Raw genomic sequence first — 26,388 nt, forward strand, 5'->3', positions numbered from 1 at the left:
CCTAAGATCCCAAATACAGACAACATAGAATGATACTTGTTAATATATAAAATAGAAACATAAGGAAAGGCAACAGAAGCCAAAGAGAATAGGACAACTGCTGACTGTGTATGCAAGCAATCTCCATGCTCACCAACACCAACTTATCTGTTCCAGGAAGGATAAACCCCAACACCAGGCACCCGCTGGTCTCAAATGGAAGAGTGAAGGACCTTCCAAAAGGAACATACACTTGATTATCACACCACAGTGAAACTCCCTGGCCTCTGGGTCAGGCCACTACAAAAATAACTCAACAGCATCCACCAGAAGAACTTGTAAAAACAAGCATAAATTCACCATTAAGTTACTGTTCAAGAAATCTTTTTAAAAGGAAGAGATGAAACAAGGAGACTTATAAAGAACTACATTTATTTTTCTTTACAGCAAATATCATAAATAGAGCTGAAACAATTTTCACCGTGTGCAAAATACAGAATTTCCATGTGAAAATTTAAATACAGCATTAAAAACTATTTAATAAAAATATTCCATTAAGATTATAAAGTAAAGCGAAGACAGAAGATGTAGGAAGAGAAGGACAGAATCCTCACTGGCCAGGAAGAGCTAGGAAGACTCTGTAACAGAGGGTAAAAAAAAAAGCACAGCAATGGAATGTGGTTTGAAATGGCAGACCTTTATGTCATGACCTTCATCTCAAAGCATGCTGAACTTAGCAATAGAACACCACAGTCCTGAAATTCATAGGAAGGTGTCTCCTAACCATTTTCCAGGTAGTAGTGCTTAGAATATAGAGAGATTTTGTATGGGCACAGAAAGGGAACTTTGAAAGCCATCAAGACAGTTTAGCATGCCCACACAAATCAGTACTATTGTTTAGTCATGCAAACATACAGGTCAGCAAGACAAGGACCCTGCAGTTCTCCTTCACTCTTGACTGAGTGTGTGAAACAGGACAAGTGGCACAGTACATATCTGACACCCTTCCCCCCCCTCCTCCCCCCCCCCCCCGCCCTCTCCCCCCACAAGCTGCTGCTTAGATCTATTCCCAGTCACCATGCCCTTTGAAGGGCATCCTCAGCAAGTAAATCTGCATCGTGACCATATCAACCACAAGCACAGGGCAGTTGCTGGTCAGGATGAACCCTTGTTTCTTATTTGGATTCATTTCTCCTTTTATATTATTGTGTGATTACACAGACTGGAACGTATATGAAAATATACATACAAAGTAATTGTACTGATTTGTCATGGAGAGTATTGACAGCTTCTCATGCAGTAAGACAAATCCATTAATCAGAGGGCAAATAGGGCCTTGTTAGAGCTGGTATCAGTTAACAAAACAACTCAAACCAAAACACTCTGGTTATAAAAATTCGGCATTTAGAAATTAAGGACTGAAAAACAGCACACATCTATTTCTGTTAGGCCTGCCTAAGTACGTTATTTGGGATGGAAGACTGGAGCTTGTGTTGCCCTGGCTATGTTTTCCAACAGAATCCTTTTGTAAAATAATTTTCCTCTATGAAAGCAAAGAAGCGCTTAGAAAGAGCAACACAGCTCAAATGTTGGTTGCTCACTGAATATTTAATCTCAGTGAAAATTTGCACATTGAATATATGAGTGCAATAGTAATAGGTGCTCATGCTATCCAGGAAAATTGCCTGGCCTTTATTGTCACCTCATTTTAAAATTTCCTTGAAAGAAATAAGAAACATTTCTTTCAAGAATCAATTTGTTTACATGCCTAACTTACCTGAAAGACACAAGGAAAGTAAGTGTACATGCACAGACACAGAAGGAAAAACATTCTCTACAGAGAGAGCAGAAATAATCTTTTACAGAACTATGAACTCAGCAACAGGTTAAATGATCACGCCAAAGCTTACATCCATTAATATACCAGACACACACAGTTTGCTCCGAAATGGTATTAAAAAATAAAAGAACACAAGATCAATGCAGTGAAATGCTGCCAAACGACAATGTTAGTCACACAATTTTGGAACTGGCAAGCAGAAAAATCACCTGACAGCATAAAGGCTTCAGCCAGTGAGCGGGTGCAACACCGGAATGATGAATTGGACTAAAGGTAATGAGGGAGATTGACAAAGAGAGCAAAGGAAAAAAAAAAACAAAACACAGAACTTAGCTTGGATATATAGAAGAGCATCAGTAAGTTCACAGAGAAGAATTGACCAAAATGAAATTGCCTTTTTTCATTAAATCATAAACAAGGACAAATAAGTATTAATCTTATTAACACAAGTATTAAGTTAGAGTGAAAGAAAAAAACAAACTATCAATTTGACTATCAGATTGATACCAATAAACAACCTACCCAACAGCCTCCAGAATCCCAGTGGAATATGCAGCGTAATTAGAATCCCACAGGAAAATGGTTTTTATTTTATATGTTTCTTTGTTTTTTTTGTGCCCTCCATGAAGTCTTTTGTGACAATTTAGGGATTTTTCTCCCTATTATATAAACTTATATATCATCATTACCATCTTTTCTTTTGTGAGAAGAAAATGTTTTCTTCTACTAAGATTTGCTTCACTTAAACTGATAGGTTAACACAGATTTCCAAGTTTCTACTGTGTCACCATTTTCTGTAAGCTCACCATTACACTCACTCTGCTGAAAAGCAGAACATTTTCTTGAAGGGAACAGCAAAAGAAAACATCAGGAAAAATGCATTCTGCAAGACCATGCTGTTGACAAACTGGAATTGGAATTGAGAATGAGTCTAACTGTAAAACCTCACCACTGAGCAGTTTGCTGCGTTGCAGGAGTACTGTGGTAAATCATACTGCAGATTTTTTCCAATTAGAGTGAAACAACACCTGGCATTAGCAAATAATGTAAAAGTGTAGACTGTTTTGAAGTAGATTTTTTACATGCTATTAAAGAGACAGATACATTTATTTATGCAGATGCTTACCATGTTGTTATAATGGTCTTTGTGTCCAGGCAATATTCTAGCGAAGTTTTGCTAAATGTACATGTGAACATTAATGGCATTTTTTTTTCAACCATATGCTACCTTATACCTAAACAAGTTTTTCAAGCTTTTTTTTTTTTTCCCCCAAGTTCTATGCATACTCCACACAATTTCTCCTGGAGATACATAAGCACTATAAAGTGGGAAAAGCTTTATCCTTGTAGTTGAACAATTACATCAAACTATCTGGAGGAAAAACCCAGTTTGTCATTTATTTTAAACAGAACACATTTCATTTTAATACTGAAGAGACAAAACAACTTTAAGTTGTTTTTGCCTACATTCACTTAAAATTAAAAAAATGAATGTACAAAAAACAATCACCCAGTCTATAAGAAGCAGTTATTTGGGACCACTAAAAGGTCATCCTCAAACTCTGGTACAAATTGAACATGAAATTATTTCCTATTACTTACGTCACGTTACGTTGGCTAGAAATAAATGTCACAGATACTTTTCATTTTAGGCTATGCATATCATAATATTAACATGCTTATTATTTCTTGAGTAGCATCTTAGTTAAATATTTCAGTATTTTAGAGGCAGAGAGCATGCTTACCTCACTGGCTACCTAGGCTGAGAAAGCAATCAGAATTTGGGATGTTCTCACTGTCTCCTCGTTGTTTAATATCCCTGCTTAATCTGCTCCTGACAGCTATTGATGTTCATTAAGATAGACTCTGATGAAAAACACCAGAAAAATTCATTTCAAGTCTGCTCCAGAAAACAGGATTTCATCTTTTTGCTATCAGCTTTACATATTGAAAAGAATGAAGTACCTGATTACGAAGCAATATCCTTAGAATAAGTTTTTATATTTTTTTGTTCATTCTAAACTTGTATTCTTAAAAAATTCCAGAGATAATAGGATCGGTGCCTCTTTGAAGGCAAAACAGTTGTGAGTTCAGTAACATATGAAAGCTCCACAACTCAGTATTCCTTGAAACAGCTGCCTAATGTAGAAGTCTTGAACTGAGGAATAACTCACATCTAATAACACTACTAGTTCCTTTGATGTGTGTTTTCAATCAGGCCTTCACTCAGCTAAGATTTGCTCTTCAGATTTATTTCAAAATGTTAAATGAATTAGTATTACAGATTAGATCCACTATCAACAAAGGGTGTGAAATGCAAAAGGCATGACTAGGAGCAACATGAATTTAACACATGATTTTTTTTTTTGAAACGTCATGCAAGTTATAAACCTCATAACCCAGAGAAAAGATGAAAGCAAGAAAAAAAAAGGGATGCGCCATATTCAGGTTTCAAAACCCAGTTATTTGTCATAAGTATTCCCCAAAGATCTGAAAGAACAAAAACTCTTTCTTTGTCCAACAACAACAACAAAGCAGAGGGGAAGAAGGCTTCTAAAATGTACCTGTCCCCCAATGGTCTGATCCCAAACAGGATCAAACAGAAAAAAAAAAAAAAAAAAATTAAATATCCTTCATCCATCTCTGTGTTCTGGAAATGTGTCTGGACACCACCCTTCATATTTTAACATACAGTACATTGTACACTGAAAATTCTGATTGCACCTACTTCATATCAGAAAGAACAAACTGTTCATTTAAGTCACATGTTAAATTGCCAGTAAAAAACAAAAACAAAACAAAAAAAAGCCTCAGGAAAATAGTGAGGCCGCTCATTTTGAAAATCTGAAAGGCACAACTGAGCAAGAAACACAGAAAAATTTAAACCCTACAGAATCTTTTTGCCCATTCAAGCACATTTTCAAGGGATAGCTCTGCTTCCCGGTACATATGAGTAAGTACCTCTAGAAGAGCACAGAGGAATGGCACACCAAGGCTCAAGAGTTCGTACAGGTAGGCATAGTTATATGCATTGTCCCTGAAATGAACATTGGTAGCGTGCAGAAAACCATGCATCCAGTTAGAGAGGCGTCTGGGAATGTCAAGCAGATCCCTTGTCACCCGAAGGGGCCAGCTTAGAGTGCGCCTAAAGAAGGAAGTCAGGATACCTGGGGACCTGTCCTCTGGACTGCTAGCAGTAGTTAAAGCGCTGTCTGTGGTGGTCTCTGTAGGTCTGAGCTCTTCTTTCCTCCATGCTTCTGCTGCCTCCTTTTAAAAAGCATTACAAATATATTAAATATAAATTTTTAAAAAGTACAAAGTCCAGTCTTTGTTACTGTTTTTTAAAGTTTTTATATATACAGTCACTTCCATCTGTTATGTTCAGCTTTATAGATGAAGAGCTCATTTCCACTGAAAACCAGGCTAGGCATACTGCACTCTGCTCCAGATACAGCTGCCTCAATGTTTTCTGTGTTAATGATATAAGCAATACATACCTTGCACTGGACCTGTAATGTTGCTCTTCTCTTTCGGTGTTTATTACTGATTTTGCAGTGTGTAAAATGAGGTTTACAGTAAAATTTTCCTAGAAGAGAAAAAGTAAATTGTATAACCATTTATCTTTACATCTACTGATGAGAACCCCACTATTCTGTGCATTAAAAAATTAAGGTGATTAACAGTTTGGCAGCAAAAGTAATGGGAAACCATCTGCTGGTTCTGCATTGCCCACAGCTTTACAGAATCACAAAATCATTTTAGTTAGGAAGGGGCCTTAAAGGCAATCTAGTCCAACTCCCCAACAATGGAAAGGGACATCTACAGCTTGATCAGGTTGCTCAGATCCCAATCCAGCTTGGCCTTGAATGTTTCCCAATATGGGACATCTATTACCAATTTGGGAAACCTGCTCCAGTGCTTCATCACCCTTACCATAAAAAACTTCTTCCTTACATTCACTCTAAATCTCACTCCACTTAGTTTAAAACTATTTCCCCTTGTCCTGTCACAACAGATCCTGATAAAGAGTCAGTCCCCTTCTTTCTTACAGCCCCTCATTAGACACCAAAAGGCTGTCAAGTCTCCCTGGGGCCCTATTCTTCTCCAGGCTGAACAGCCCTATGTCTCCTACTAGGATGGGCTGAGAGAGGTATTCCATTCCTTGGATCCTTTTTGCAGCCCTCCTCTGGATGTGCTGCAAGAGGTTCATGTCTTTCCTGTTCTGAGGACTCCACATCTGGATGCAGTACTCTAAGTGAGGCCTCACCAGTGCAGTGCAGAGGGACAGGATCACATCCCTCACCCTACCCTGCTGGTCATGCTTCTTTTGATGCAGTCCAGGATACAGCTGGCTTTCTGGGCTGCAAGGGCACATTGCTGGCTCATATCCAGTTTGCCATCCACCAGTAATTCCACAGTCCTTTATGTAGGGGCTGTACTCTATCCTTACATCCTCCAGCTTTTACTGATAGTAGGAGGCTGCATTGACCTAGGAACTCTGATGTGGTTTCTTTAACAGCATACAGGTTTTCATATTCATTAAATAAGGTAAGGCCTTACATTAATCTAACACACAGGTTTAAGACTGATAAATATCAGAAAAAACAAGATTCTACAAATGCCAAGTCACAAATGCAGTATATCAAGCAGCAAAAAGACAAAGAATCGGTTAAAAGTCCTTGCAGAAGGCTCTTTAGACTGCAGAAGTGCCATCTTTGGCCTTGAGACTTTAATCCTTTTTTTTTAATCTTTTTTTGTAAGAGGAGATCAGGTCAGTAACTCAGTTATACCCAAATCATTTGGAAACAGCAAGGGAATTTTTATATACTTCAATAACTTCCATCTTAACAGAAAAAAGCAAGCAAACAAAACAACACATAAACCCCTGCCCCCGAGCCTCAGGCTGTAGGTGGCAACAAGAGCCCAAGATCTGAACCTCCCATTCAAAAACTGACTGTAACAAAGGGCGCTGCTCCTTGGCTAGTACTACTGCTTTCGCCTCATAAACTACTACATCTTGAAAGGAAGAATACACCCCGTATAAATTTACCACTGCTCTGACTTGTCTTTGTAGATCACTTAATTTAAAGGCTAGTTATCAGTGGCAGATAATGATAATTCTGTATTGTTGGCAGAGAAAAAAAAGTCACTTTTCCACTCCCACCCCAATTTTGACCTGTGATTGGACAACCTGTAATTTTGCCACTTGACTTATTTTCCAGTGATGATTTCTTCATCTGAAGTTCAGATGTGTCTGAATGGGCTTCTTTTGAAAGAAGCATAAGGACTCAAATTTCAGCATGGACTACTCCACTAGGTCTTTTTTTCTCTGGTCCCATTAAAAGCACCAATATTCAGACATTTTAAAGTATTTTTAAATAGCTTCTTGTATTACCTTCTTCAACATCAAAGGCGTAAATTCCTAAACGGAGAGTTGTAGAACATATTTCACACTTGAAGCACTCCCTGTGAAAGAAGTGGCCTTCTGCACTCAGCCGCTCCATAACATACACCCGTTTTTTGCAGAAATAACAAATGTCACTCCCCCCAATAGACTGAGGAAATTCTTTTCGCAGAGACCCCTGTTAAAAGATAAAAATAGAAACACATATGAAGCCTTTATAGGACACCTAGATATAAATTCTTATTGAAGTAAGAAGTTGCTTTAACTGCTTGAAGTTTTACACAGCCCCTTCTCCACACACTATTAAAAAATGCATCCATCAGCTTTTTTATTACTTGTAGGCTGCAAGTCTGTAGGTTTAAAAAGCAACTCATAAATCAGACATCATGAGACTCAAAAGAATGAGCTGCGGCTGGACTTGCACCCAGATTTCCGCCTTGAGCTCACAGGGGCTTCATGGTTGCTCAAGTATAGGGGCAGCACCAGGTCCACACATCCAGTGCCTTGTGCTGTACTGACTCAGTCACTTGCAATCATAGCTGCAGATGACATGTTTCGCAGATGGGAGTGAAGGCAGACCTTGCCAGCCTTGAACAACAGGGACACACTAAGAGCTAAGCAAACCCTGAAGTCCATCACAGTAGTACTGAGGTCATACTCAGCTTGTAACAGCTCTGTCCCTAAGGAAAATCAGACTTGTGCTTTAAGTTGAAGGAAGGAAAGACAATAGTTGGACATGGTGGCTCAAACACCATTATCAATATCACCCACAAATGCACTTCCCCTCTCAGCCACATTTCTGCCTGCGCAAACAGCCCAAGCTGGGGCTAAGTTTGTTTAAAAATGAGTTCCACTCCTATCATGGACATTCAGCATTCTTTAAATTCACTGGATTTTGAAATAAGACTCATATTAACAACATGGATATTTTGGAACTTTTTGTTGAATTTGGCCAGTTAACTACATTTTTTTCCTAATTGTCACAAACTGTGTTCTGTAGATCTACATGCAAAAGGCACAGAAAAAATGAATTATAAACAGAACAGTGGGTGTCCCTTCACTTATTAGAGGCAGGCATGAAAAGGTTTCTTTGCTTTACTGTGTTGTTCTTAGTTATAGGCCACTACACACGGGCACCCATCCCTCCTCTTTTACAGCTGCCACCATCTCCCCATTCTCTCCTCACCACATGAGGGTACCATGCTTCAGACAAAGGAGCTGCAGGCCTGGCAGAGCCCACTCAGGTTCAGACACCAGCATGCAGTCCACACAACTCATCTTTAACTTGCCAGGAAAAGAAGACCTCGGAACATTTATTCAATGTTAAGTTTAAGTCACAATTGTTATGGTCATGAGTCACACTCTTGTGCTTAACAGCTGAGAATCCCAAATAAAATCTGCTGTTAGTTGTCTGTTGTGCTGTGTTGGATCATTTTGGACTATGAATCACATGAAACCTCCCAGATGGACAACCATGCAAATAGAAAAGTATAGAAATACATTTTTAAAAATACGGTGTTAACAGAACAGGCCAGATAGTCACAGTGAAGCAGAAGCAATCAGAGTTTAGTGTTGGCTAATAAGTAAGCGTCAACACCACAACATCTCAGACACAGCTTCCCGATACCTGACATCTCTGAGCACTGGAGACAGGAAGTGGAGAACAGGGAGTGAGGCAAGAACCTGTAGCTCTGTCCAAAGACTGCTTCTGAATTCAAACAGGGTCACGTCAGAGTTTAAAAATAGCTTTCTTCAAAACGAAGCATGGTGATTCAGCATTTGCAGGTTAAAAATAATTGCATAAACACGTACTGTACCGATATTTTATTCAGACGCCACCTTGATTAATAGCCATTTTCTATTACTAACTGTACCAATAATTACATTTAATAAAAGCCTCCTGAAGTTTTATTTCATGCAGGCAAATAATAAAAGTGTAAGTAGAAAGCATTGTGAGCAATGCTTCCAGCATACCCACATTATCAGAGGATTCTGCCAACATGCATTCGATTCCTCAGTAAGCATTAGGCTAGTATCTTTCCAGATGACTAACATGCTTCACAATTAAGATCTTAAACTAGGAGGACACTCTAGAAAACACTGCTTTTAAGTAAAGTTGTTGTTTCTCTGTGAGTTTAGTCTTACCAGCTCAAGGGGGGCAATTTGTGGCTTGGGTCTGTGATCATTCACATACAGATTGACAAGAACTTCAGCCATAGCTCCAATTGCACGTGAGACCTTTCCTACAGTCATCTAACCAGAAAAGGGGAAAAGATGAAGAATTGAAGGAAGATCTTTAGTTACTTGAGAATTTAAAGAGAAAAAGATGAGAACGACTTGAAAACATGCAAATGAATGAAAGCAATGATAAAGACAGGTTCTGAGGAAAAGCAGAGGCAAAGTCCAGCAGAGCACAAGCACTCATGCATGAACAGCACGATCCAGCTGGTGGCCACAGGAGGCTCCCAGGCAGACCACACACTTCTCTCCCTGTGGATGATGGAGAAATTGCTGCTTGAGCAAATGCTGCTCCTGTAGCACAAGGCCTCCTGTTGGGACTGCAAAAGGCACAGGGCATCTGAGCCAGGAGCTACTGCCCAGCTACTAGGGAAGGACTGCTGTGATAAATTAAATACAAACAAAAAAACCCTGCCATTTTGACTTTTTACAACTCAGTGTTACAATTCAGAAAGGAAGATGGTGACTAAACTTCATGTTCACTGACCTCAAAACTGGTATTTCAGGAAACATTCTACAAAAACCTCCTAGAAGTCTCGCACAGATTCCTCTCTGAGCATCAACAGTGTGTTTATTTCTCCCTCTCTCCAATGACTTTTAGATGTGGCAGGTGGGTAGGTAGGCACTCTAGTTCTCTCTTCACAAGGAACAGACTGTGAAGACTTCATAGATTTACATGAAGGTTTGTTACTCAAAATCCCATTGCCACTAGTGATTTTGATTTTACCCATAACCTCTCTGGAAAGCCAAAGGCTGCAAGAAACATTCTGATTTCGTCAGGGATCTGATGCTCTGCTTCTGAAGCCGGGATATTTTTTTTTCCTAGAGGACTGCTGACCTTGTACTTTATGTTCCACTTGCTCCTGCACTGAGCCCAGACTTCACCTCTCATGTTTCTAAGTGAAAGCAGTTTTCTACTGACATCATATCATGTCTTGCTAATAGTATGATTTAAAAATAAATCAGAAAGTTACTCTGAGGACAAGGAAAAACAATGGTTTTAAAATTCTATCAGGCTTAAAAGCAACTCTAATGCATTGTGGGTGTCTTCAAAAATTACAATGAAAAAAAATATTCTTGCTAATAAAAAAAACCAAGTGCAGGAACTTGAGAACATGCCCAGCCCCCTACAGACTCCCTTATTCCTTACCCCCCCCCTTATGCTGTATTTTAATTTGTCTTAATATCCAGGCAGACATAAAAATATATGTGAAGACAACAAAGACCATTCAAAAGACCATTCTTTACTATTTGTTTTTGTTTAACGTAAAACAGACAAACAAAAAAAAACCAAAAAAACCCCAACAGTATTATTTAGTATCTGCATGATTTTGGGGGTAAAATAAAGCTTTCAAAGTCTGTTGAAACAAAGAGTTTACCTTGAAATAGCAAAATGCTAGAGGAACTAGTTAAGCAACAAGGCTATGCTTAAATCACAAGTACTTGAATATCAAGAAAAGTATCCCTCAGCCTGAACTACACCTTGCAATTCATCAGATGGGTTGATTTCTGTTCTCCACCCATTGGAGCAATTTGTGCCACCATTAGGGGAGTCAAAACAAGGAAATTACATGTTTATACATACTTTTTACAGTGTTATTAAAAGGAAACATTTGTGTAATTTAGATGAAGTCCATATTCCATGTAAAAGCAAATGGGATTTCCATCTAATCTGGCAACCGAAAGACTGCTGGCCACTCTTGTCTCATAATCAACAACCACCAACACAAAATTGTGGCTGCTGACCAGGGAGGAGGGCAGGAAGCAAATGGACTTGAGGACTAATGATGTCTCACTTTAGTGAGACTGGGTAACAAGGACACATTACTGGGAGATTGCTATTGGTTCCCCTTATCCAATTAGGAAGGTGGGCAAGTAAGAGGAGATCAATTTGCAACTGCCCCATAGGGGCAGCCCTGTGAGCACCTACCAGGAGCAGGAGCCACAGTAAAGGAAAGGTCAGGGAGATTGATAGCAGTGCTGCTCAGCAAGGCTCGTTAGTGATAACAGTACAACCACCAAGTCACCCTGTGTCCTCTCTAAACCTCATTCAGCTTTGGAACAGGGATTTTGATGACAAGGTCTCCCCTCCACAATGCAAATGTAAAACACTCACTGCAGAAGAAAGGGTCAGACCTCAAATCTGCATACCAGAGGCATGCTCCTTTAGAGAAACTGTCAGCTCTTTCTTCAACAGCACGCTGCTAAGTTACCCCAGAAACTCAGATGCTAACGAATACAGTAGGTTTTGTATTTCACTCATGCTCTTACTACTGTTGAGAACAGTGATGTGCATGGTGCTCCACGCACACATACAACTTCATATTGCCGAGGCCACAATCAATATAACAAAAGGCTACTGCTCAAAACTCAGACACGTTATTCCCAGTAGAGCTTTAAGTACTTTGTTGTCCTGGAAAAGAATCTTATGAGTTATCTTACACGGTGAATTTCAGGAAACACTTCAAAATCCTCAAAGTGTAGTGACTTACTAGGAGTGCTGAGTTCTCAGTGACACGTTACCAAAGCTTTTTAGCAGGTTGATCAGGCTGAGAAGAGAAAGCTGCCTCCTGCATTTCCCTATGCTATTATTTATAACACCACAGCCAACCAACTAGCAAACAAACCTCTTTCATAAAATGAAGGAAATATGTTTCCTGTTTCCAGCTGCATACAATGTTTCCCCTTTATTGTCACATATCCTTAATGATTTTCCTGGTCTTACTTCTCTCTGGGGGTGATTTATTTATTTTTGATTGCATCTGCTACATATATTTTACCTCTGAGATAAACAGCATTTGAATAATAAGTTACTCTGTGTAGGAAACACCCAAGCCTTATTTACTGCTCATAATTAGAGACGTCACTGAAGGGAAGCAGTTGATACAAACTCAGCAGGCAGCAAAACTTAATGATTACAACGTGTTCATAGTTCCTATGATGTGCTGCATGGATACACCCACATAAAGCTCACATCAATACAGTGTTCTGTAGGTCAATCTAAATTTTAATAGCAAACAGGAGAAATCAAAGCCCAGTCCATACTGTAACATTGTTAATATTCAACTTAAGTAAAATATAACAGCTGGCCCAACCTAGAATGGAGTTTTACTGACAACTTGCATATATTATGACCCAGAAATCGATCCTTAATGAACGTGAGGGTGCTGATATTCATAGATCGCATCTTATGAAGTCTTAATAAATAAATAAATTATACTTCAGTATTTTCTGTTCTTCTGCTGGGATCAAGCTGATATACAAGAACACATAGGAGCTCTTTCTGTTGGCCTCTCCATCCTGTGGCCCTTTTTCACACTGAAGTTCAGACCTAACTAACACTAACTCTTAGAATTCACATTGCAGTCTGTTCTGGCTCCTACAAACCCACCCTCAAAGCAGTATAAAAACAGCCAGTAACCAACACATACAGTTAAGAGGTCCAAATACATTTTATAAAGCTATCATACACACTACTTCAAAGTGTAGTTGTGTAACTGAAATATTATCTTTTTTTTTTAATGTATAAATAGATAATGCTGCACATTTAGCATTTTATAGCACTATGACGTGCTGATGCTTTGAAAAGTGTGTGGTCTTAAAATACAGAGGTATCACAGGGTTGAATTAACTTCACAGTACACAGTATGGAAAAGAAAATGTGAGCACATCCGTAAGCACTGTCATGAGGACATCATTAACACAGACTCTGGCATAAGTACAAAGGGACATTAAGTCCATCCTGTCCTCAGGGCAGGATTTGCATTACTCATGTAAAGCTAAGGTATGCTGGTACAACCTGCTCTGAAAGGTGCCTGCGCTGCAGATGCAAAGTTCCCCTGGCACCGTGCTCCCCACTATCAAGGGTCCCTTACCCCCATACCCAAAGCCTGATCCAAATCTGCCCTTCTCCTGTGACACCTTATTATGTCTGCAGAAGGCAGAGGAACATCCTCTTATTTGTCAGCAGCCTTGCCCAACACCACGACTGAATGACCCTCTTCCACTCCTGTCCATAACCCACTTGTGCTCACTACCAATACCAGAAAACTCTATGTTATTTATTAATTTATTTTTAAAATTACTACCTTCCCCACTGAAATATCTACAGTATTGGGGTTCACTTGAAACTGCTTTAGAGGGGGGAAAGAGGATGTTAGACTGCTCACTATCAGGCTATTTGAAGTTCTCAGGTATGCTGTGCAGCTGATTTAGCATGCTTAGCTGTTGTTATTTAGCATGCAGTGCACAAAAGAACCTGAGTCTATTCAGCTCCATGGAGCAGCGTATTAGGCATCAGGATGTTCTGGCATGTAGATCTACAGAAGAACATACCTAGTCCTATCCAAGCAACAATTTGGCAAATAAGATCAATGTGTATTTGCTGCGCTCATGACAGAACAAGCTTTTCTAGTCTCAGTTTTGCTTTGCCATGCCATTACCTCTGAAAAGAGAATTTTCAGTTACAGTAAACACACCAAATGAACTCATGTAACAACAAAGTATCGGTACGTCATTTAAATACACTGGTAACTAATAAAAGGTTTTGAAGGCATTTTAAACAAAATGCTGTTGAATTAAAAGATCCCAAACCAATCATTTATGCCAAATGCTTTTTTAGAAGAAGGAATTTTAAATCCCATAAAAAAAATCCCTCTTGCTGATGAAGAGATTCCATATGATTAAGAGCCCAGTTCTCACATGCTAAAGGTTAGCTCACATTGTTTTTTTGCTCTTTACATCAACACAGTCCTACTCCAAAGCCTATGACAAACAGGTCCTGATGTTTCATAAGCCATTACTTAGTTTAAAACCCACCACATGCTTTATGTCCTAGGTCACAGAAAGCAAGGACTGAATCTAGGCAAAGCAGTGACTTTGAAGCTGAAGGGGATTAAAGGATTACAGCACTTAGGCACCTGCTGGACTTGCAGTGTCCTTGGAGGGCTGTGTATCCTGTATTTTCCAGGGGAATGAGAAAGGAATGGAGCTTTCTAAATGCACCTCCAGCTAATCCAAGGAACATACCTTTGCAAACTACATGTCACCCTAATATCTACCTGCTTGCTCCATCTGTGAGCCTGATTTCAAACAGCATCAGTAATATAGTGGGAAAACAAAAAAAGCAAAACAAAATACCACCAAAATAAATAAATGAATAAATAAATAAATAAATATTTGAGAGCAATTCCACTTAATGATCCTGTTGAATATCCATCAGACAGTGTCTGCTCTGGGTTATGGCAATCATTCCCAGTGCTTCAAGAAACATCATGTTTCCACCTTTAGTCCCACGCGAAGGCAATACTCCTATGCAACATTCCTACGTAGTTCTGCAGTGTTGTAGTGTTCCCATACTGTCGCTACATAACCAGGGCAAAGGAAAGGGAACCTGGGCCTTTTATTAGCCCTAAAAAACTGAAAAACATCCAACTTTCCTCAATTAAAACACTTCTGAAGCAAAAAAGTTGGAAGCCAATATCACCTCATCTTCCACAGATAAAAGTACATTTTAAAACTAGCATAAGCAATAACAGCTGAATATTTCTTATTCACATGTTACCAAATTGCTTTCATTAAGCCTGTGCTGGATTCCCCTGCATGAAGCTTGCATTGCAAAGAACTGAGTTCTAGCAATTAACATGCAGAAGTGAGTTTAAAGTACAAACAAGTAAACAAACAAAACGGTGAAGTCTGGTTGTATCAACATGTGCTTACACAATCCTAACACACATCCTCTATTTAAAATAACCATCATCACCCAGGTTCTTCCCTGCAGACCCAACTGACAGTCTTATAAAGACAAATGCCCACCCAGTACAGCTAGCTAGTCCCCTAACATCCAGACAGATATTCTATGTGAAACTATCTCTTCGTTAAGCATTTCCATGGCATTATCTAACAACAGAGCACTGAAATTAAACATCAGTACAAAAATTTCAGAATTTAAGCCAGACCTTTCTCAATTACTTGTTCTATTCTTTAGCTTTATAGCAAAACCATTTGTTGACTTTCCTCTTACAAACCATGCAGAATTCACCATGATGAAAACTGAGGTTTAATTCTAATATGAAATACAAACTATAGAATAGATCCACCGTGCAAAGGCAGCACGTTTCATCCAAGCCATTTCTCAAACAGCCTTACCACAAGTTTGGATTTTACAGGAAAAATCTGTTAATAGAGTACCTGTCTAGAAGGAAGAACAGGGGAAGCTGAAACTACAGATGATGGAGAAGAGGCAGCAGCTGAATCATGAGGTGGAGGGCAAGAGGGAGTTGGGGGCTGAGAATGGGATAAGCCTTTAGTAGGCAGCTTATTCTGTGTAGAGCAGAAACAGAGGAGAGTTATCCAAGAGAGTGACATTAGCACAGGTTAAGAGAATAACTTCACTGTCATGCACAAGAAAAAAAATAGCTACAATTTTGCACCATTCTCTATTTCTGCATAGTGAGGAGCCATTGAAATCATCGTGACAAAACCTTCATTTCAGATGGTATTATTATACTCAGCTTTCTTATAAGAATAATTACAATGGGCAATAAGTTAAGAAAGCATTAAAAAAATGCTACATGCCAGATTTCACTGACTGAGAGCTACTGCTCACCAATTCATTAGAAACAGTGAGCCACTCGTGCATACTTGTAAACAGAAGGCATATTCTACTCTAAGACATTTCTCTTATGCTAAGGTTCTCTGACCAGCTTTACTATTACGACTGTGTTTTAAGTCAATTAAATTATGTAATAATATTTTAACTATTTTTTTTTACTGGATTCAATGGAATCCAAATGATTTATCAGATCTACTCAAAATGAAAAAAAAAGGATAAAAGCAAAATCATGGCTTTTTTTTTTTTTATAAATTAAACCCAAGAATTCTAAAAATCACTCTTCTAACTCAGCAATTTTGCAGGTACAAAACCTAATATTCACCTTTGGAAATTCCATGTATCCAAACAGTGAGGCAAGATGTGCTGCTTTCTCTTTAATGTTCTTTTTATGGAATTCTCTATTTGCTATGGTCTGAGCTCTTTTCTGCAGTAAGAGCCAGGAAAGGAAAGCCAAGGAAAGAAAGAGAGAGAGAGAGATTTCAGTTAACGTCATAAATATCATCAGAATACAGCAAGTATGCAGAAAGTATATTAACTGTCTTAATGTAACCTAAAATGAACAGATAAAAAGCAAGCATATCCAGGGAAAATACAGCATGCAAATTAAGACGTGGTTAAGAGACAGAAAGGAAAAGAAATTGCTTATCACCTGTTTCATTTTTTCATCCAGGTGCTGAAGACGCTCAAGCACTCCAGAAAGTACAAATGCAGCAGAACAGGCAGATGCAAGATTTTCAGATGGTTCTGACAGACTGCGCTGGATATCTGTTTTTTCTATAGCCTTTGGTCTCCTGGCCATATGATCAGAACCATTTAAAGACTGCTTGGTTTCCCTGACCTCGTGTTCAGTTCTAGCTACCACCTGAAACTGGGAAACACTTGAAGTGAAAAATAAATAAATCTCCTTTCTGCATTACCATGCAGCACATTTGGTTTTAAAAGATGCTTCTGGAAGCACAGCACAGTCATGCATGGAACTAGAAATGAAATGTTCTGGATCTCACAGCACTCTCTCCATACTATTTACTGCACATCTACCTGCTTACGCCCATGCACAAGAATAAATCATCACTGCTTATGAAAGTGATGACATCTTCCTCTAAATGTATACCAGTTTTTAACCAATAACCCCTACACAGAATCAGTGGAGAAGAACATGACAATGTGTTTCCTTCTAGTTTTGTTTTAGTCAAGATCTTTTTAACATCACATCTGCTTGAAACCAGGGAACGAACCTGTAAAAATATCAGCAGTAGTCCTTGCTGTAACTCTAGATCTAATGTAACATGACACAAGATGTAATATTGAAGCATCTTCTGAGAAGCTCAGAATGGGTCTCTGATTTTAAAACTTCATATGAAAGAGCTTTTGAAGCAATTGAACTCAGCCAGTTCAGCTTCATCAAATTCAGTCTTAATAATTACTTTCCAGTTAGTCTTTTCATGACAGTTTTCTACTTTATCCTATCTGTCCAATTCAAAGAAGTTATACAAACTTTCCAAATTTCTCAGAATTAAAATTAAGAAATGCTAATCCCAATCAGTGCACAGTGTGCTCCCAGTGTTACAGAACAGCACATCTGCCTTAAAAATAATCAATTCTCAGCGTGTTTATGAATGTGCATTTTTCTTCAAGCTGTCCTGAAGAATTTCAATGCAATTCAGATCCCACTTTGCTGCAGACTAGTCTTGGAAAATCACTACATAATATTTGCTAACCTTGGAAATTCTAACAAAATGAATTAAACCAAGTACCCAAAAATTTCACTCCACATATATGATGCTGCAAAAGAGTTTCCAGCAGTATTTCTCACCAGTTCTACTTATAGAAGTAGAAAACTTAGTCATTAAAATCAGATTTTCAGTGCTAAGCACTTAATATACTGTGCTTAATGCACTTCGATATACTGCCAGTTTTCTCAGAGTGGAAAACTGTCTTATTACAAACATCACAAAGCATCATGTACACACATAGATTTTTTCTCAGCTACTGTTGTGCTTCTCTTGCATGTTAAATGCAGATATGCAATGATAATTATACAATTTGAAGTCCAGATGTGATTATACATAAATCAACATCTATAGGTTATACAAGTTCATTCCATGCAGTTACTAATTCTTTCCAAAAGTTTTCTCATCTCATCTCATCAAGAAGGTCTAAAAAAAGCAATGAACTTCATAGCAGTTTTCCTAAGTCTTAGCTAAGTATATCTGTTAACTCTGCAGATTACATCCAAACATAATTTTATGTATTTTGTGGTTACACAACGTCAGTGAGTCCCCTAAAGAAAGAGAACAGCAAGATTGTCAAATGTTACCCACGTGAATTCCTACCTGCCTTTTTGGTTGAGGTGGAAGAAGACTTGGATCTTTAGGTTGAGCAAAGCGAGGATTAACAGGAGAGTCAGAAGAGAGCTGTGCTGTTCTATCTATTAGCTCCTTGCATGTCATTTTTAAGTTATAAAGACAGAGTGGGGAAAAAAAAGAAAAAGAGGAAAATAGTAAATAGGATTCCAAGATATTCTGAAGAATAAAGAAATAAAAGCTGTTTTTAAAGAGATACTACGACAGAGATTCATTGACATGTTTTGCAAATTTCTGTCCCCAACTCATTTTATTAACCTTTAACCTATTAAGCCTCAGTGTCTTTCTTGTAGTGAGGAGACCAAAACTGAACACAGTACTAAAGGTGCAGCCTTATCAGTGCTGAGTACAGAGATCACATCCTTGTTCTTGCTGGCAACATTATTTCTAATAAAAGCCATGATGCCATTGGCCTTCTTGGCCACCTGGGCACACTTCTGGCTCACGTTCAGCCACATGTCCATCAAAAAGACATTTAGTACTCTCTACTCACAAAGTACAGGCAAAAAATTCTGCTGATACCATACACAGACCAAGAGACTCCTGTACAAATTAATATTTTACAGACTGCTGTATAGATTTCCAGACTCTGAAATTCCACTACATGATATGAATATACCCTATATTGTATTAGAATGCAACAATCTATCTCCATATTAGTTATTCATATTCATTCCCTAATTATTAAGAGGAATACCCATTAATTTGCATAAAGAATTTAAAACATGAAAGAAAGAAAATCCACTTCAAACAAGTAATAGATCCACTTCCCCCCCACCCCCCCAAATCTACCATCACAATCATATGGAGGGACTACTGTTTAATTTCAGAGGTGACTTTGATGTTCATCTATTACCTACCTGCCTCCGAAAAATTGTATTTGGAGCATTCTCTTCAAACTTTGCCAACAGTTGAGTTGCCATTGATTTAACTTTATTCTGGTTTGTTCCTTCTCTACCATCATTCTGTTCTTTCCCAGCACTTGTCCCTTGGCTTGAAAATCCTGAGGCCTGCAATAAAAGAACAAATCATTTTTCTCAAGTTGACCAATGACACTAATAAAGGGAGAAAATAACATCCTAACCAGCAAAGAAACAACAGTATATTAAAAGATAGAGTTGTAGCCAAGCTACAACACAAACTCTTCAAACATAGACACAAAATGTTTAAGTAAGTGAACAGCAAAAAGGAAAAAACCTTATATTACTGTATATTGTATAATGTATATTCTAGTGTCAGAAAGAAAATGAACTAGTGTGACTGACCTAAAGCTCTTATTTCTACTAAACAACTTAAATAAATGTAGCTTCTCTTCAGTGTACACAACAGTGAAATCAGGTTTTAAAGTGACAGGGTTTTTGTTTGAGCCCAAGCCCCAGCCTTCTAATTCCCACTGCCTCCTCAGTTCTGGTGCTTTGCAATGAGCTGGATAGGTGCTGACACTGCTTAACACCAACCTCCTCGAAGACACCAAAAAGACCTTTGCGACGTCTTTTGTTAGTCTCATTTTCTTCTGTTTTCCCTTCAACCTGAAACAGGAAAGCCAAAACAAAATATCTGGATTACTACACAAGTTGTGAAATTTACCTAATCCATTCTTCCCACAACAGTAGCTTCCATTACCAGGTAAGCATGGTCTGGCCCCTGTTAAATAACATGACCATGGGTGAGCAGCGCCAGCAACAGCACTCATTAGCACCCTATCCAGCTCAGCAGGATCATTCCACACAAGAGAAGCCCTGCTGGCAGTAGTCATGTGTTTATCAGCAGCACAGGAGCCCCTGACTGAGAGCTCGTACTCAACTATGATGGATAAAATGCTTAAACCTTGTTCAACAGGGGGCCTGCAACTCTTCATCTGCTTCCTTCAGTACTAATGAGTTTGTAATTAATAAAGCAATAGCAAACTCTTGAAGAAAAAGGCATTAGAGCATCAGTTATTCTGTGAGTTTTAATCTAGATTACACTGATTTCCAGATGAACAGCACAATCCAAGGAAACTCTTCCACTACAGATCCCCATCTCTTTCGGCCTAAATTTTCATATGCAGGACATGCATTCATGTTGCAGATATATCCCTTTCTTTTCACAGAATCACTGGAGCTGGAAGCAACCCTCAAAGATCATTTAGACCAACTCACCTGCAATGAAAAGGGAGATCTACAAATTGATCAGGTTGGTCAGAGCCCTGCCCAGCCTGACCCTGAATATCTCCAAGGATAAAACACACACTAACCTTCTCTGAGCAACCTGTTCCAGTGCTTCACCACCCTTACTGTAAAAATATATATATTTTTATATTGAGACTAAATCTCCTGTCTTTTAGTTTAAGACCATTTCCCCTTCTCGTATCACAACAGAGTCTGTCCTCTCCTTTCTCTTAGGTCCTCTTCAGACGCTGAACAGTTGCTATGTGATCCCTCCAGAGCCTTCTCTTCTCCAGCATGAACAATTATTGTCTGCTTATTTCTCCCTTGTAGGGTTCACCTTCCCCATGATGGACTTACACAGTAGTCCTTAAGCAACCAAACTGCTTATTTTGTTCTCAAGCCATGCATGTACTCAGTTATTTTAGTGGAGATGACACAAGCAACATTTCATGCTTCAGTTTGCCCAAATTTGCAAAATGGTTAATAAACATTGCATCATTTCTTATTGAATTCATTCTTAAAGAGCTGACAACATTTATCCAGAGTGGTTATGGAGATTTTTTCTTTTCTTTTCTTTTTTTTTTTTTTTCTCTCTCCTTGTAAACATCGTGCTTGCCTCTATTTTATGAACAATGAACCATATTCCATTTATTTGTGTTTGCCCACACTGTAACTCAGAGATTGCTCATCCAATTTGGAGAAAGTAAAAGAGAATAAAGAGATGGATCAAAGAATACAGTCTTCCTTTATTATAAAAACAGCATATATATATAAGTCATTATGGAATGAATGAAAGTAATCCCAAACAACTTCTGAGCAAACACCAAAGGAATCAAATGACAATATTTGGATTACTCCATACGCTTTGGTACTTTGTCTTTCGAGCACCAGCTTTCAGTAATCCAGTTTTACAATACTTAGAATCATTAGTCTACCAAGCAAGAGCAAACAACAGCGTATTCTGCATAATAATCTACACCACATAAAAGCAGAGTTTGCCTAAGTGAATGAAGCAAACAAGATGTTGCCTTTCAGAATCCACATAAAGGACTTCTGTTAATGTATTTATAAAGAAGTGAAAAACAAAGCAATTTAATCGCCTGACAAAACTCCAAGAAAGATCGTGCTTTTTGCTGTGTAAACACCTCAATCCAGTTCTTAGTTTGAAGTATAGGAAATCTTGAGTTCCTTTTGAGTTCTCTTGACACAGGAAGAGAAATGGAAAACACTACTCAGTCTAGCCCAATGCTGCCAGGACAGCAACAGTCATGTCAGCACCAGGCACCTCCTGGTCTCTCGCCAGTTGTGCCCAGATAAAGATCCCCTGTCTAGCCAAATAAAAGGACGAATTGGATGGTACAGAGCTCAGAAAGAGATATCATGGTACTCCAGATGGTTTCTGATTTTGTGACACATCAGTGTTCTTCCCTTTTCATACCTGTATAACTCTCAGCACTACTTTGCACGGGGGAAAGAGCCACAACATTGAAGACACAGCCAAACTCTAACTCAAGCAGTTACTCTCCAAGAAGTCCCACTTCTCAGCCAGCTAGCTCCCTACCGTTCCAGCCTTTGCAAGTTTCTTTCCCAGCCTGAGCAGTGTATTTCTTGTTAAATTTCATGCACCATCCCTAACGAGACTGTAAAGCCTCACATAAAGCTCCTGATAGTCTCGCTCCTCAAGCTGATTTGCTAAATATTACTTCCCCTTCTCTGTTCAAACAAGCCCCTGTGGTGTGAAACTGAAGGGGCACATCAAGCAAATCACCTCATACTTTCATGTAGTGCCAAGAAACTCACCTCCTGTTAGACAGAAGGCATGTTTCATGATGAGAGGTTAGTCAGAGGGCTGTACGCCTCAGTAATGGAAAGGTTTCCCCACTACTACTATTTACTTCTGCAAATAACTCAGAGAAAAATAATAACATTGTGGTCAGGAAAAAAAAAAAAAAAAAAGGAAAAAAAAACCCAAACAAAATAAAACCACAAACAACAACAAAAAACACATTAAAAAAAACACCTCTTTTTCTTCTAAAGATGTCACTCACAAGAAAATGGAATGTTTATTTTGCCTGTTTACTTTCTCAAGTGCTTAGTTAGATGGGAAAAAATGCCACTTTGTTTTGTCTATATGTGGATGTCAGGGAAAAGTTATTTCCTAACAAGGATATATGAGCTTACTGGGCAGCTGACCATCCATGGGTTTTGAAAATATGTTTGTGGATGGAAAACATGTGAGACGTAAGTAACTCTAGGAAATATCTGGAAATTCTGAAGTAGTTTTTCAGGCAACCAGAAAGAACAAAACAAAACCAATCCACATCTCTACCACAACTAAGAAGGTGAGATAGCAACAAATGTAAAAGGAAACATTTTAAAAACATTGGGGCATGTAGTTAATGTACATACACCTGAATTTATATTAAGGACACCACACTCAAAAGAGTAGAAAAATTGTACTTTTGCAGGCAAAACTTGGCAAATACTGCTTAGGGCATAAAGAAAACAATGAAGTTAAGTATTAAGGAGGTCTGTGAAAACAAACAAACAAAAAAAAGCAACTTAAATTGTGTCTAGCCCAGGAAACTCAAAACTTGGAACAGTTTTGCATAAAGCTGTATTTCAGAAAACACAAGTTGAACTCATTCTGGAGGAGGAGCACACACTGCTGTCTAACTAGCACTGGTTAATTTCAGCAAGACACTGCTGCCTCCAAGCCAGATTTGGTGGACACTCCCCATTTAAAATGAAGTTACGTTTGGCTGTGAAAGCAAAACCCCTCCTCAAGGTCTCCCTTCAGCAGATGACCAAGTTAATGAATAAGTGGAGGGTGAAATAGTTTATTATGGAATAATTTCATTACAGTAACTTCTAATTTAAAGCTTTTGAAGTCATAATCCATTCAGAAATACAAAGGTAATACTCCCACTGCACACAATCCTATGTCAGACAGTATTAACTCAAGTCCCCATACCTCTTCAAAGCACTGTAGTCTTTAATTGCAACATGTATAGGCACTGATGTGTTTCATACAGGGACACAAACAGGGCATGTCAGTAAGTTTTCATTAGTAAGTGACACAGAGAGAAAAGTACATGGGTATGTCTGAACAGATCACTATCTCAGGGTCATGGTAGTTAAACTGTCTACTGTTTGTCACCCTTACAGGCTTTAATATCTAGAGGGGTATGAAGGGATCACCTGCACAAAATAGACAAAATCCACCAACTACTCAGAAAAGATTCTAAGACTTCTTATATATCAGTTATATATCAGAACAAATATATAAGAGTATGGATATATATTCAAACCTAGGAATATAAAGCTACAATACTTTTTTTCTTTAAGAGATTGTCATGTCTATCAAAATCTCAGACTTCCCCATCACAAGAAAACAAAACCAAAACCACTGCAAAACAAGAACAAAAGAAACAATAAAACTATAAAACACGGCATGTAGCACTGCACCAGAGTTCTTCAAAATACCTCTAGGAAATTTTCTATAAAAGAAAAGCATAAGAGGCAGCCAAGAACTCCAACATCTCAAGTTGATAACCACAACTTAGGAACACATCAAATAAAACATCCTCCTCCCCTACCTTTTATCTACACTGAAGAAGACTGACATGGAGAATGAATATGAAATGTCCTGGAGTACACAAAAATTCTCACCAGGATTAGAATATCTGCATTACAGAGAATGCTTAACTGGGTTTATTAATGCTTCAGCCATTTGATAGCGACAACGCTTCAGTTTTATCATTACAAACGTAATGATTTCACGTTCACATGTGTTACTTTTTGTCATAATCTTATTTCACTTCTTTAGTATGCACACAAATCTTCACCCTTATTTATGAGCACAGAAGTTAATTCTCTGCCTTTAGAAGACAAAGATTTATAGAGCAAACCGTCCTTCACAGTTTACCTTTGGCACTCGCTTCCTTGGTAAAGTTAAGTTGATGTAATTGTTAAAGATGAAGTTTGATGATTTTGCTGAACAGAGTTCATTACTTTCTCCATTTTGCTTATCCCCAGCATCTGTTTAAAAACAACAACGACAAAAAAGACTGAAGTATACTTATGCAATTTTTAAAAAACAAATAATTAGCCTAAGCCATTACATTTCAGCTGAATAGTAATAAGAATTATGTATGAGAAACTCAGGCTAATAAAAATAAATGCATACAATACACGGGTAAGTTATTAACAAATGAATAGAAAAATCAAGAAACAGACACAACATAGGCAGTCAACCTTAATGGAGAATGATTCTTAATGACCTTATACACAAACTTAATGATTTCAAGCTGCAGTTATCCAACAGCTTCTGTTCTCCGAAACCATCAAGGACCTGCAAAACCTTGGTGTCCCATCATGCTCTTCCCCCTTTCCTTTTCTAAGCACAAGGTAATGATTGCAGACATGACTGTGTGCCAGAATGGCTCAGCTGGGAAATGGCTGCTGGCTCAGAAGCACTGCTTGTGAGCAGCCTAGATGAAGTGCTCCCTCTTCCCAAACCTGGAAGAATGAAGAACAGTCTGGATTCAGCTTACCTACTGTCCTCAGAGGTGTGCCCCTGAACAGCTCGTAAAACTTGGAGAGGTACATGACCATGCTGAGCTTGTCAGGCTCCTCAGCTGATCCCACCTCCTTCCCTGTGGTCAAAGGGGGGATCCCAAATTCCCTCTCAGCAACATCAAATGCCAGTTGGTTGTTTTTGACAATGTCCTCTTCATTCAGTGCATCGAAGTCTCTGTGGGGGAGAATGTACAGGCGTCAGTAGCAATTTGCTCTCTGTTCCCCCTGGAAACACAACAAGATTCCCTTGTAAATCAGAGAGGTGCAAGACAAGAATGCGAGAGAAGGCATGGGTATTTCACCATGTGAATCCTAATGCTAACCCTAATCAAAACCACAAGGAGTAATTGTGGTGAGTATTTTAGGAAATGAACATGTTACATGTGTGCATGCACACACACAGATGCACTGCATTTCTCTTTATGGTGTTACATGCACAGTTTGAATGAGGAGCTCCTGCTCATGTCATAACCAGATTTATTAGTGCACTAAATAAGTATATCACACATTTGGAACTGCATTACCATTCTTTAATACATTTTCTGTAAGATTTATTCTAAGACTCCATTTCCTTTGAACAACTTCCAAAATTCATTATAAAATAAACAAGAATAAGTTATAAAGCTCCAGGCAGGGTAGCTTCTTTCTCCTCATAAGGAACGTGAGCTTTTGAACCCAAAAGAATTTTTCTCTTCTCAACATCCATTTCTGGAGCCAGGGAGCACACACAGCCCTCTGCCCCAGCCCTGCCTGCAGCCTGCAGGCAGCCGCCTCACTGGCCTGCTCAGCTCCTATCTAGCCATGTAAACAGCTGCATTTAACAGAAGCCAGCAAGATCTAAGTATGCGAACAAACAGCACAAGATATGGTTAGCTCATGAATTGTACAACTTTCTAGACAGCAGTGCTTAAGAAATATACTTTCCACATACAGCAATGATGTCTTTGCTTTCTACTGTCTCCTGTGGCAACAAAACCATCCATACCCATCTGCCACACTCGCTCCACAACCTTTTTCTTAGAATGTGCAGTATTAGTTCTTCCTCTGATAAAGCTACACAAGCAAGTACTCTGGACATGGTTCCTATTTATTTTTTTTCTTCCAAATTATCACACCAAATAAAAAAACAACTCAGTGATTTCTTTCATTTATCCACAATAAAGAGCATCTGACAGTAATTCACTCATGACTCCTAAGTCTGTGGGTGACTAATCTGTGTG

At 38.6% G+C, this 26,388-nt stretch overlaps 1 protein-coding gene across 38 annotated transcripts in view; it reads right to left on the bottom strand.

Annotated features, from left to right (window-relative positions):
* The window catches only part of MICAL2 (microtubule associated monooxygenase, calponin and LIM domain containing 2), a 155,362-nt gene that overhangs the window by 41,511 nt on the left and 87,463 nt on the right, over nt 1-26,388 (bottom strand). For 6 of the 38 annotated variants that reach the window (XM_085548429.1, XM_085548425.1, XM_085548426.1 and 3 more), the window contains 13 exons: nt 25,144-25,343; nt 24,516-24,628; nt 19,895-19,966; nt 19,298-19,447; nt 18,408-18,512; nt 16,724-16,942; nt 16,397-16,498; nt 15,651-15,782; nt 9,369-9,476; nt 8,851-8,931; nt 7,215-7,401; nt 5,317-5,405; nt 4,987-5,086 (listed from right to left, as the gene is read on the bottom strand). In XM_085548429.1, coding sequence (XP_085404555.1) covers nt 4,987-5,086; nt 5,317-5,405; nt 7,215-7,401; nt 8,851-8,931; nt 9,369-9,476; nt 15,651-15,782; nt 16,397-16,498; nt 16,724-16,942; nt 18,408-18,512; nt 19,298-19,447; nt 19,895-19,966; nt 24,516-24,628; nt 25,144-25,343 — 1,658 coding nt within the window. Of the gene's footprint in view, nt 1-394; nt 618-2,028; nt 2,087-3,192; nt 5,087-5,316; nt 5,406-7,214; nt 7,402-8,850; nt 8,932-9,368; nt 9,477-15,650; nt 15,783-16,396; nt 16,499-16,723; nt 16,953-18,407; nt 18,513-19,297; nt 19,448-19,894; nt 19,967-24,515; nt 24,629-25,143; nt 25,344-26,388 lie in introns of those variants that run through there. The other 32 variants (XM_085548453.1, XM_085548454.1, XM_085548459.1 and 29 more) reach the window with 29 other exon arrangements.

Source organism: Coturnix japonica, chromosome 5 (assembly GCF_054131305.1).
Source record: "Coturnix japonica strain WE chromosome 5, WE-NBRP24, whole genome shotgun sequence".
Lineage (NCBI taxonomy): Eukaryota > Metazoa > Chordata > Aves > Galliformes > Phasianidae > Coturnix > Coturnix japonica.